At 39.0% G+C, this 13251-nt stretch overlaps 1 protein-coding gene and 1 non-coding gene across 12 annotated transcripts in view; one reads left to right on the top strand and one right to left on the bottom strand.

Annotated features, from left to right (window-relative positions):
* KMT2C (lysine methyltransferase 2C) overlaps positions 1-13251 on the top strand; it is a 298652-nt gene that overhangs the window by 101572 nt on the left and 183829 nt on the right. For 9 of the 11 annotated variants that reach the window (XM_053608446.1, XM_053608454.1, XM_053608456.1 and 6 more), the window contains one exon: positions 6113-6254. In XM_053608446.1, coding sequence (XP_053464421.1) covers positions 6113-6254 — 142 coding nt within the window. The remainder of the gene's footprint in view (positions 1-6112; positions 6255-13251) is intronic. The other 2 variants (XM_053608455.1, XM_053608447.1) reach the window with 1 other exon arrangement.
* Positions 204-306, bottom strand: LOC128560563 (U6 spliceosomal RNA). Its single transcript, XR_008373057.1, has one exon. It is a non-coding gene; the product is annotated as a U6 spliceosomal RNA (small nuclear RNA).

Raw genomic sequence — 13251 nt, 5'->3', positions numbered from 1 at the left:
AACCAAAATAAAAGCAAATTCATGTGTCTCTACTGTTTCTTTAAGTAGATCCAGGTTAGGATCCTGGGCACAGCCAATATTAATAATAGATAAGAACGAGAGCAGGATGAACTCTCAGAACCTGCCCTCTTACTATCTTCTTTGTGGGTCAGGCTTGGTCCTGATACTGTTTCTTTCTTTTCTTTTTTTAAACTGAATTTTTTTTTAAAATGGAACACCTCATGAATTGGCATGTCATTCTTGCATAGGGGCCATCCCAATCTTGTCTGTATCATTCTATTTTTTAAGTGTATGCTGCTGAAGCAAGTCCTGATAGTATTTCTTTAAAAAAGTAATCCTTACATTCTCACTGTTTTTCTACCCTCTAAAATGCAGGAGACCTGTTAGCGAAAGGTTGTGTACCTGAAAACCCACCAAAATTTATGTTTAACTTTGTCGTCTCTTTGTGGTTCTAAGTTGAGAGTTGGAGAAACAGACACTTTCCTCCTTGTTTCCCCTTTGTTGTAAGCAATGCAGCTTCCCTAAGAAAACATAAAAAGTGTTATATGTTTTATGAGGACAGGAAGAAGGGAAAAACGTAAACAAGAAAATTTTTTATTACAAGTCATGTGAAAGATAGAAGCATAGTTAAAGAAAGCAGACAGGTTACACTTAATGGAGGGAACAATTTGGAAGTGGGGGATAAAGGGCACTGGCTTTTGGAAGGGAAGTGTTCCCAGGGGAATGTAATTTCTCCTCACCCAGCTCATTTGGCTCATTGTATGTAAACTCCCAAGGCACTATCCTTATTTCTCCTTTACATTTCTCATTTCTTTTTCTCTTACCCTAATATTAAGCATGGTACAAAAATGGCACATATGTTCTGGGCCTCTCTTGAGTAGAAATGAAATGCTTCCATAAAGGTTTTGATATAATAGGCAGAGAGATTCTCTAGCAGAATTCTATTCCTATCACTGGTTGTAAAACACACTAGAGAGCAGGCAACACAAAATAATCTCTGCCTTGTTCCAGATGCTTTCCTCAGAGGTTCAGGCTCTGTAGGCATAGTCTGTTTTCTAAAGTCACAGTTAAATCACATATTTTAATATGTTATACAAAAGAGTCAGTTACTTTTCAGAATCTATTGTGTCTCATGGCCAGATTGCCAAGACACTTATTTTAAGGTTTTGTTGTGGCAGTTTCCTACTCTTGTTATCCTTTTTTGTATTAAATAGGGTATGGTTATGCTATGACAGAGAACTCCCAATACAGCAGTAGCTTACAAAAAAATTAATCTTTCTTTCATGTAGTTATTTTTGAGGGTGGAGAGGTCTGGGCTAATGTTCTTTGCTCCATGTGGTTTTTCATGGACCTAAGTTTCTTCTGAATGGAGGAAGTGTTGCCTTTGTGACTTTGTTGCTTATAGGTTTCTGTCATGTCTTTTTCAGTGCTATAATTTAGTTTAGAGCAAATCACTTCCTTTTATGTGATGGAGAAGTTATACAGTCATTTCTGGCCATATTCTGTAGGTTAGAACTTGCCATGCTTGGCTGTGAGGAAGGTTGGGAAACTTGCTTAGCTGAGCAGTTATGTGCCTTGAAAGGAGAGGATGGAATTTCTTGTTCTCCATCTATATTCTATAGGTTTATGTGCATTACTGTCTTTGGAGTTATTTACATCTTCTGGATTTAAACCTTTTTGGGATGTAAATTGTATGTGTTTTCTCTAATCTGTGACATTTTCGGGTCTTTTGTCATGTAGAAATTTAAAATTCCATTTTAAGATTCTTTTTGATGCACATTTATGCATTTGTAGATTGGATTGTAGGTTCTGTATCAATTTTGTCTTTAGGATAGACGGGCCCCACAAGCACTTAATTTATGGTGAACTTTTCCATTTCAGTTTAAAAAAGAGAAAAGAAACATCACCATCATTGTTATTACTATTATTTTTTTGAACAGAGTCTCTGTCGCTCTGGGGTTGAGTGCTGTGGCATCATAGCTCACAATAACCTCAAACTCTTGGGCTCAAGTGATCCTTGTGTATCAAGCTTCCTGAGTAGCTACAACTATAAGGCACTTGCCACAACACCCCTCTTAGTCTGGTCTTGAGCTCAAAACAATCCTCTTATCTCAGCCTCCCAGAAGGCTGGGATTATAGGCATCAGCCACTGTGCCTCGCTAGAAACATTAAATATGAAAACCACCTGATACCCCATTTTGCCAATTGATAGGACTTATAACTTGATAGAATTTACAATTAATGGTAGTTGTAATTAATAATCATCAAATCGTTCATTTTTCAAAATATTTTCCTAACATTTATTTTATTTTGAATCTAGAAGATAGTCATAAAAATAGGGTAGTCAGATGGAAGTGCTGATCTGAGATATAAGAGAAATATTTTGGTGTGAAATTTAATGTTCAAATTGCTAGATATATTTAGAATGCGGTATAAAATTGGTCTGGGACGCAGGAGAGGAATTAGTGCTAGAGATGTTGACTTAAAAATCGTGAAGTCCAAAGGAGATTGTTGAAACCTGTTCTTCAAAGAAGAACATTAAAGGACACATAGAAGGTTAAACTTATGTTTAGAAATCTAAAAAAAAAAAGGCAACTGAAAAGATTGATATTAGCAATCTCGTGAGATGCTATGCGATAGTTTTCTAATTTTATAGATGAGTAAAACAGATGACTTTGACCTAATGTTGAAGGCTGTATAGATGGTGGAACTTATTCTGGATAACAAGTCTTTTTGATGTCTCTGCCCATCTATTAAATCTCCCTGCATATAGACGATGGAAGAGCTTTTCACTAAGGAGGAGGTAGTCAATCCATCCTAGTGTGAAGTAAATTTTAGGAGGTTGAAGGCTTTCTAGTACCCTCTACTAGTTACGTTGCTGTCAGTATTGTGGATGAGGCAGTTGCTATAATAGGACAGATAGATACTAAAAAGAGTTAGTCAGAGGGGAAGGAAATAGAGTTTAGTTACTCTGAAGTGCCATTTTATAGGCAAAGGAGGGAAAAACAGAGAAGAGGAGCTTGAAGGACTTAAAATATTAGTTTGGGGGGATGATAGTGCAGAAAGGTCTTCTAAATACATTTCAAGTTAGAAAAGAAGGATCTAACCAAGAGCATAGAGTTGCATCAGGAGCACTGGTGAAGGGGTAAAATCCCTTCATTTTAGTAATAAAGTGTTGAAGATAGAATGGAAATATTATTTTTTTGTTTTTTTCTTTTCTTTCTTTCTTTCTTTTCTTTTTTTTTTTTTGTAGAGACGGAGTCTCACTGTACCGCCCTCAGGTAGAGTGCCATGAGGTCACACAGCTCACAGCAACCTCTAACTCTTGGGCTTCCGCGATTCTCTTGCCTCAGCCTCCTGAGCAGCTGGGACTACAGGCGCCCACCACAACACCCGGCTATTTTTCTGTTGCAGTTTTGACTGGGGCTGGGTTTGAACCTGCCACCCTCGGCATATGGGGCTGGTGCCCTACTCACTGAGTCACAGGTGCCGCCCTTTTTTTCTTTTCTAAGAGACAGAGTCTCACTTTTATCTCCCCCAGTAGAGTGCTGTAGAATCACAGCTTACAGCAACCTCCAACTCCTGGGCTTAAGCGGTTCTCTTGCCTCAGCCTCCTGAGTAGCTGGGACTACAGGCGCCCGCCACAAGGCCCGGCTGTTTTTTTTGTTGCAGTTTGGCGGGGCTGGGCTCGAACCCACCACCCTCGGTATGTGGGGCTTGCGCCCTACCCACTGAGCCACAGATGCCGACCCGGAAGTACCGTTTTTTTTTTTTTTTGTAGAGACAGAGTCTCACTTTACCGCCCTCGGTAGAGTGCTATGACGTCACAGGACTCACAGCAACCTCCAGCTTTTGGACTTCCACGATTCTCCTGCCTCAGCCTCTCAAGCAGCTGGGACTACAGGCACCCACCACAACGCCCGCCTATTTTTGGTTGCAATTCAGCTGGGTCTGGGTTTGAACCAGCCACCCTTGGTATATGGGGCCTGCGCCCTACTCATTGAGCCACAGGCGCCACCCCTAAGTACCGTTTTTTTTTTTAATAGAGGAGAATGATGTTAGGGGTGATGGTATTTGAAAATCCTCTTAGCATTTAGGTTGCTTTCTGAGAAAGTTCCTGTAAAATGTTTGGGGTTGGAGTCTCAAGAATTGGTAACGATGTATATGAAACCAGCACATTGTACCCCTTGATTGCACTAATGTACACAGCTATGATTTAACAATAAAAATAAATAAATTAAGAAAAAAAGATTATAATACTATAAAAAAAAGAATTGGCAAAGATGGTAGAGTCAAGTTGTATTCTTTTCAAATATTTAACTTTTAGAATGGCTAATTAATGGAGCACGTTTGTTCAAAAATGGTAATTTTATTCATTCATTTGTCCATTTATTCATTACTTTTGAGACAGAGTCTCACTCTGTTGCCCTTAGCACATGACATCATCACATAGTTCACAGCAGCCTCAAACTCTTGTGCTCAAGTGAACCTCTACAGGCAGACTACAGGCACCTGCCACAATGCCCAGCTAGTTTTTCTGTTTTTTTTTTTTTTTTGGTTATTGTTTGTTTGTTTTTTTGGCCAGGGCTGGGTTTGAACCTGCTACCTCCAGCATATGGGGCTGGCGCCCTACCCCTTTGAGCCACAGGCGCCACCCCAAGTTTTTCTGTTTTTTTTTTTTTTTTTTTTATTGTTGGGGATTCATTGAGGGTACAATAAGCCAGGTTACACTGATTGCAATTGTTAGGTAAAGTCCCTCTTGCAATCATGTCTTGCCCCCATAAAGTGTGACACACACCAAGGCCCCACCCACCTCCCTCCTTCCCTCTTTCTGTTTCCCCCCCCATAACCATAATTGTCATTAATTGTCCTCATATCAAAATTGAGTACATAGGATTCATGCTTCTCCATTCTTGTGATGCTTTACTAAGAATAATATCTTCCACGTCCATCCAGGTTAATACGAAGGATGTAAAGTCTCCATTTTTTTTAATGGCTGAATAGTATTCCATGGTATACATATACCACAGCTTGTTAATCCATTCCTGGGTTGGTGGGCATTTAGGCTGTTTCCACATTTTGGCGATTGTAAATTGAGCTGCAATAAACAGTCTAGTACAAGTGTCCTCATCACAAAATCTCAAAACTGCAGATGCTGGCGTGGATGTGGAGAGAAGGGAACACTTTTACACTGCTGGTGGGACTGCAAACTAGTACAACCTTTCTGGAAGGAAGTATGGAGAATCCTCAAAGCACTCAAGCTAGACCTCCCATTTGATCCTGCAATCCCATTACTGGGCATCTACCCAGAAGGAAAGAAATCCTTTTATCATAAGTTTTTCTGTTTTTAATAGAGATGATTTTTTTTTTCTTTTGAGACAGTGTCCCACTGTGTTGCCCTTAGTAGAGTGCTGTGGCGTTACAACTCACAGCAACCTCAAACTCTTATGCTTAAGCAATTCTCTTGCTTCAGCCTCCCAAGTAGCTGGGACTGCAGGTACCATCTACAACGCCTGGCTATCTTTTTGTTTCAGTTGTCATTGTTGTTTAGCAGACCCAAGTTGAGCTCGAACCCGCCAGCCTTGATGTATGTGGCCAGTGCCCTACTCAACTGAGCTACTGGCACTGAGCCTAGACATGGCATCTTGCTTTTGCTCAGGCTGGTCTTGAACTTCTGAGCTCAAGCAGTTTACTGGCTTCGACCTCCCAGAGTGCTAGGATTATAGGTGTGAGATACCACACCTGGCCTGATAATTTTAATTTATATATATCATGAAGAAACTTAAAAAGTTTGTCAGTTTGAAATACACTTGTTCTATAGAATGACTGCTATAATCCTGAAAATAAGATTTTTAGTAGTTATTACTAGGATGAAACGTCTTTGAACCTGTTGTAATTTGAGTACAGGGAAAAGTATACCATGCTTCACATTGCTTTATCATTTTGCAGTAGAAAATAAATACAAACATATCATTAATATATACAGACATTTCCTATATTAGTGAACTATTGCTTGATTCTTTTTCATTATGATACATACTTTATAAATGAAATTAACCAATGATGAATATTAATAGACAAATGACTCTATATATTCTTATTTACTGTTCAGCAGAAATCAAAGAACAATCTGCAGAGGAGGATGCTGAAGCAGAAGTGGACAGCAGCAAACAGCCAGTCCCAGCTCTTCAGCGATCTGTGTCTGAGGAATCTGCAAACTCCCTGGTCTCTGTCGGTGTAGAAGCCAAAATCAGGTTAGAGAATGAATGCAGCTGGATTGGATCTTAGGGGTAAAAAGGAGTAAATTTAGTATAGCAAAAATTTAGGGGGTACAAGCTTAGGATGTAAGTGTGGATGGAATCTTACCATTTTATCTTTAAATTTAAGGCTGATACCTTTGTGTGTAGTTGGGATGGGCTTAGGCTATTATAAAGCCGGGCAGTACCCTAGGGTTTTACTTTGCCTTAGTCCAGTACAGAATATTACCAAAATGTTATTTTGGCAGAAGAAATAACTGAACATTTAGGAGAAGCATTAATTCATAATACTATCTGTTAACTGAAGTTTATATTTTTGTACCTTCGTCTCTTCCCCATTCTTTCTTTTTTTTTTTTTTTTTGGATACAGAGTCTCACTATGTTGCCCTCAGTAGAGTACTTTGGCATCACAGCTCACAGTAACCTCAAACTATTGGGCTTCAGTGATTCTCCTGCCTCAGCCTCCCTAGTAGCTTGGACTACAGGCGCCTGCCACAACGCCCGGCTACTCTTTGTTGCAGTTGTTTAGCTGGCCCGGCTGGTTCCAACCCGCCACCTTCAGTGTATGTGGTTGGCGCTGTAATGACTGTGCTACAAGTGCCGAGCCCTCTTCTCCATTCTTAAAAAAAAAAAAGAAACATAGGACGTTATACCCTATCAGTATATAATTAAGCTTTTGAAGTTTAATGGTTTTTAGACCTTATTTGCAAGGTGCAAATAAAACTGAAATTATTAGTCAGTTCATTACATATTCCTGTCTTCTTGAAGTGTTTTTTTCCTTTTGCTTGTATTGTACTTCTCCCTTTATTTTCTTTCTCCCTGGTTGTTGCAGAGATTCTCCACCTTTATAATATTTGTATCCTCAGGGATGAGTTCTCAGATATCTAGTCTGTTCATGCCCTAGGAGAGAAAGCTCATTCAGTCTGATAGCTGTAAACTCTGCCTGTGTCCTTAAGAGTCTCAGAGCTCATCTTTACCTGAACTCAAGATTTTCATGTTCATCTGTTTGTTTGATATCTCCATTTGGAAGTGCATTAGACACCTCACCTTTAATATGTCTATAGCCTTCTGGATTCTGCCTCTACCCCTGCCCCAAATCTTCTTCCCCCTAGGGCTTTCCCATTTCAATGAATAATACCAGTATTTACCCAGCTGCTTAGGCTGAAAACTTTGGCGTTAATCCTCGTTTTCTGTCTTTTCTCATACTTACTAACTTAACTTTAGAAGCTAACTTAAATACTTCTTAGTGTCTTGATTCAAACCACTGTTACCCTTTGGAGGCTGTAATAGCCTTTCAACTATTCTTTTTTTTTTTAGCAGTTTTTGGCCGGAAACTGGGGCTGGATTTGAACGCACCACCTCCGGTATATGGGTCTGGCGCCTACTCCTTTGAGCCACAGGCACTGCCCTCAGCTATTCCTTTTGTTTCTTCTTTTTACCTTTCCACAGTCCATAGCTGTGGAAAAATAACAATAATAATGGTAATCGGTTCTCTCCCCTGCATTCTCTCCGATGATGATTATTTTTAACTATGTTTCTGATTTTTTTTTTATTTTCAACCAGTTTTATTCTAACGTAATTTAAAGTTGTTGCAAGCCCCTTATTTTTTTTTTTTTTATTGTTGGGGGATTCATTGAGGGTACAATAAGCCAGGTTACACTGATTGCAATTGTTAGGTAAAGTCCCTCTTGCAATCATGTCTTGCCCCCATAAAGTGTAACACACACCAAGGCCCCACCCACCTCCCTCCTTCCCTCTTTCTGTCTCCCCCCCCATAACCATAATTGTCATTAATTGTCCTCATATCAAAATTGAGTACATAGGATTCATGCTTCTCCATTCTTGTGATGCTTTACTAAGAATAATGTCTTCCACGTCCATCCAGGTTAATACGAAGGATGTAAAGTCTCCATTTTTTTTAATGGCTGAATAGTATTCCATGGTATACATATACCACAGCTTGTTAATCCATTCCTGGGTTGGTGGGCATTTAGGCTGTTTCCACATTTTGGCGATTGTAAATTGAGCTGCAATAAACAGTCTAGTACAAGTGTCCTTATGATAAAAGGATTTCTTTCCTTCTGGGTAGATGCCCAGTAATGGGATTGCAGGATCAAATGGGAGGTCTAGCTTGAGTGCTTTGAGGTTTCTCCATACTTCCTTCCAGAAAGGTTGTACTAGTTTGCAGTCCCACCAGCAGTGTAAAAGTGTTCCCTTCTCTCCATATCCACGCCAGCATCTCAGTTTTGAGATTTTGTGATGTGGGCCATTCTCACTGGGGTTAGATGATATCTCAGGGTTGTTTTGATTTGCATTTCTCTAATATATAGAGCTGATGAACATTTTTTCATGTGTTTGTTAGCCATTCGTCTGTCGTCTTTAGAGAAAGTTCTATTCATGTCTCTTGCCCATTGATATAAGGGACTGTTGGCTTTTTTCATGTGGATTAATTTGAGTTCTCTATAGATCCTAGTTATCAAGCTTTTGTCTGATTGGAAATATGCAAATATCCTTTCCCATTGTGTAGGTTGTCTCTTTGCTTTGGTTATTGTCTCCTTAGCTGTACAGAAGCTTTTCAGTTTATTGAAGTCCCATTTGTTTATTTTTGTTGTTGTTGCAATTGCCATGGCAGTCTTCTTCATGAAGTCTTTCCCCAGGCCAATATCTTCCAGTGTTTTTCCTATGCTTTCTTTGAGGATTTTTATTGTTTCATGCCTTAAATTTAAGTCCTTTATCCATCTTGAATCAATTTTTGTGAATGGGAAAAGGTGTGGGTCCAGTTTCAGTCTTTTACATGTAGACATCCAGTTCTCCCAACACCATTTATTGAATAGGGAGTCTTTCCCCCAAGGTATGTTCTTGTTTGGTTTATCAAAGATTAGGTGGTTGTAAGATGTCAGTTTCATTTCTTGGTTTTCAATTTGATTCCAAGTGTCTATGTCTCTGTTTTTGTGCCAGTACCATGCTGTCTTGAGCACTATGGCTTTGTAGTACAGACTAAAATCTGTTATGCTGATGCCCCCAGCTTTATTTTTGTTACAGAGAACTGCCTTAGCTATACGGGGTTTTTTCTGGTTCCATACAAAATGCAGAGTCATTTTTTCCAAATCTTGAAAGTACGATGTTGGTATTTTGATAGGAATGGCATTGAATAGGTAGATTGCTTTGGGAAGTATAGACATTTTAACAATGTTGATTCTTCCCATCCATGAGCATAGTATGTTCTTCCATTTGTTAATATCCTCTGCTATTTCCTTTCTGAGGATTTCATAGTTTTCTTTATAGAGGTCCTTCACCTCCTTCGTTAGGTATACTCCTAGGTATTTCATTTTCTTTGAAACTATGGTGAAGGGAGTTGTGTCCTTAATTAGCTTCTCATCTTGACTGTTATTGGTGTACACAAAGGCTACTGACTTGTGGACATTGATTTTATATCCTGAAACATGACTGTATTTTTTGATGACTTCTAGGAGTCTTGTGGTTGAGTCTTTGGGGTTCTCTAAGTATAAGATCATGTTGTCAGCAAAGAGGGAGAGTTTGACCTCCTCTGCTCCCATTTGGATTCCCTTTATTTCCTTGTCTTGCCTAATTGTATTGGCTAGAACTTCCAGCACTACGTTGAATAGTAAAGGTGACAGAGGACAACCTTGTCTGGTTCCAGTTCTAAGAGGAAAAGCTTTGAGTTTTACTCCATTCAGTAAAATATTGGCTGTGGGTTTGTCATAGATAGCTTCAATCAGTTTTAGAAATGTGCCACCTATGCCTATACTCTTCAGTGTTCTAATTAGAAAAGGATGCTGGATTTTATCAAATGCTTTTTCTGCATCTATTGAGAGGATCATGTGATCTTTATTTTTGCCTCTGTTAATATGGTGGATAACGTTTATAGACTTGCGTATGTTAAACCAGCCTTGCATCCCTGGGATGAAGCCTGCTTGATCATGATGAATGACTTTTTTGATGATAAGCTGTAATCTATTGGCTAGGATTTTGTTGAGAATTTTTGCGTCTATATTCGTGAGTGAGATTGGTCTGAAATTCTCCTTTTTGTTTGGGTCTTTTCCTGGTTTTGGTATCAGGGTGATGTTTGCTTCATAGAGTGTGTTGGGGAAGATTCCTTCTTCCTCAATTTTTTGGAATAATTTCTGCAGTACAGGAATAAGCTCTTCCTTGAAGGTTTGATAGAATTCTGGAGTGAAGCCATCTGGACCAGGGCATTTTTTGGTTGGAAGAGTTTTCATTGTTTCTTTGATCTCAGTGCTTGAAATTGGTCTGCTCAGGAGCTCTATTTCTTCCTGACTAAGTCTAGGGAGAGGGTGTGATTCCAAATATTGATCCATTTCTTTCACATTGTCAAATTTCTGGGCTTAGAGTTTCTGGTAGTATTCAGAGATGATCTCTTGTATCTCTGTGGGATCACTTGTTATTTCCCCTTTATCCTTTCTGATTGAGGTTACTAGAGATTTTACTTTTCTATTCCTCATTAGTCTGGCCAATGGTTTATCTATTTTATTTATTTTTTCAAAAAACCAACTCCTTGTTTCATAAATTTTCTGAATGATTCTTTTGTTTTCAATTTCATTGATCTCTGATTTGATTTTGGATATTTCTTTTCTTCTACTGAGTTTAGGCTTAGATTGTTCTTCTTTTTCCAATTCCGTAAGATCTCTTGTGGAATTGAGATTGTTGATGCGCTCTCTTTCTGTTTTTCGAATGTAGGCATCTAAAGCGATGAATTTTCCTCTCAAAACTGCTTTTGCAGTATCCCACAGGTTTTGTTAGCTTGTGTCTTCATTGTTGTTATGCTCAAGGAAGTTAATGATTTCCTGTTTTATTTCTTCCTGCACTCATCTGTTATTCAACAGAAGATTGTTTAATTTCCATGCCTTTGGGTGGGGTCGAGCATTTTTGTTAGAGTTGAGTTCCACCTTTAGTGCCTTATGGTCTGAGAAGATACAAGGTAAAATTTCAATTCTTTTGATTCTGTTGATATTTGTTTTGTGTCCCAGGATATGATCAATTTTGGAGAATGTTCCATGGGGTGATGAGAAGAATGTATATTCTTTATCTTTGGGATGGAGTGTTCTATATGCGTCTATCAAGCACAGTTGTTCTAGGGTCTCATTTAAATCTCTTATATCCTTGTTTAATTTCTGTTTAGAGGATCTGTCCAGCTCTGTAAGAGGAGTATTAAAGTCCCCTGTTATTATGGTATTATCAGATATCATATTGCTCAGACTGAGTAAGGTCTGTTTCAAGAATCTGGGAGCATTTAAATTGGGTGCATAGATATTTAGAATTGAAATGTCTTCTTGTTGTATTTTTCCCTTGACCAATATAAAGTGACCATCTTTGTCTTTTTTGACTTTAGTTTCTTTAAATCCACATGTATCTGAAAATAAGATTGCAACTCCTCTTTTCTTCTGAATTCCATTTGCCTGAAAAATTGTCTTCCAACCCTTGACTCAGAGCTTTAATTTGTCTTTTGAAGCCAGGTGTGTTTCTTGCAGACAGCAAATGGATGGCTTGTGTTTTTTAATCCAGTCAACCAATCTGTTTCTTCAGTGGGGAATTCAAGCCATTAACATTTATTGAGATAATTGATAAGTGTGGTAGTATTCTATTCGTCTTATTTTGTGAGAGTCCATTGCTTAGTTTTATCTTTTGTATCAGTGTGGAGGTTAGATTCTGTCCTTTAATTTCTGAGTTCTTACTTTGCTGCTGATCCATTGTGGTGGTCAGTGTGCAGAACAGGTTGAAGTATTTCCTGTAGAGCTGGTCTTGTTGTGGCGAATTTCCTCAATGTTTGTATATCCGTAAATGATTTGATTTCTCTGTCAATTTTGAAGCTTAGCTTAGCAGGGTACAGAATTCTGGAGTGGAAATTGTTCTGTTTAAGTAGATTAAATGTAGATGACCATTGTCTTCTTGCTTGGAAAGTTTCATTAGAGAAGTCTGCGGTCACTCTGATGGATTTGCCCCTGTAGGTCAACTGGCGCTTACTCCTGGCAGCTTGCAGAATCTTTTCTTTTGTCTTGACTTTGGACAGGTTCATCACAATGTGTCTTGGAGAAGCTCGGTTAGAGTTGAGGCTACCTGGGGTCCGATAGCCCTCTGAAAGCAGTGTGTCAGAATCTTTGGTGATATTTGGGAAATTTTCTTTTATAATATTCTCTAGTATGGCTTCCATTCCTCTGGGGCATTCTTCTTCCCCTTCTGGAATTCCTATAACTCGTATGTTGGAACGCTTCATAAAGTCCCATAATTCTGACAGTGAACGTTCTGCTTTCTCTCTCTTCTTTTCTGCCTCTTTTACTATCTGAGTTATCTCAAAAACTTTGTCTTCTACCTCTGAAATTCTTTCTTCTGCATGGTCTAACCTGTTGCTGATACTTTCCATTGCATCTTTAAGTTCTCTGATTGACTGTTTCATTTCCTTCAGCTCTGCTATATCCTTTTTATATTCTTCATATCGTTCATCTCTGATTTGATTCTGTTTTTGGATTTCCTTTTGGTTATTTTCCACTTTATTAGCAGTTTCCTTCATTGTTTCCATCATTTCTTTCATTGTTTTCAACATGTGTAGTCTAAATTCCCTTTCTGTCATTCCTAACATTTCTGTATAGGTGGAATCCTCTGCAGTAGCTACCTCATGGTCCCTTGGCGGCGTTGTTCTGGACTTGTTCTTCATGTTGCCTGGAGTTTTCTGCTGATTCTTCCTCATGAGTGATTTCTTTTATCATTTTCCTTGCCCTCATTTTCCTTTCACTTCCTCTTGCTCTTTAAGTTCTCGTGCCTGTGGAAGTTGCGGGCGGGTTTAGACGGATTGAACACACGCGACCACTTGCCGGTTTTCCACTGTTTTAGTCCTCCTCTTGGGGTCCAGAAGTCTCTCGCTGACTCCCTGTATCCTCTCAGGGGTGATGATAGGCAGATCCCACCAGCCAGAGATGCCTGGAGTCCTATCTCCCCAGACTCACGGTGCCCAGATGCA

Source organism: Nycticebus coucang, chromosome 11 (genome assembly GCF_027406575.1).
Source record: "Nycticebus coucang isolate mNycCou1 chromosome 11, mNycCou1.pri, whole genome shotgun sequence".
NCBI classification, from domain to species: Eukaryota; Metazoa; Chordata; class Mammalia; order Primates; family Lorisidae; genus Nycticebus; species Nycticebus coucang.
Note: the sequence above shows the minus strand (reverse complement) of the source record. Positions and strands in the feature narration are given on the sequence as shown.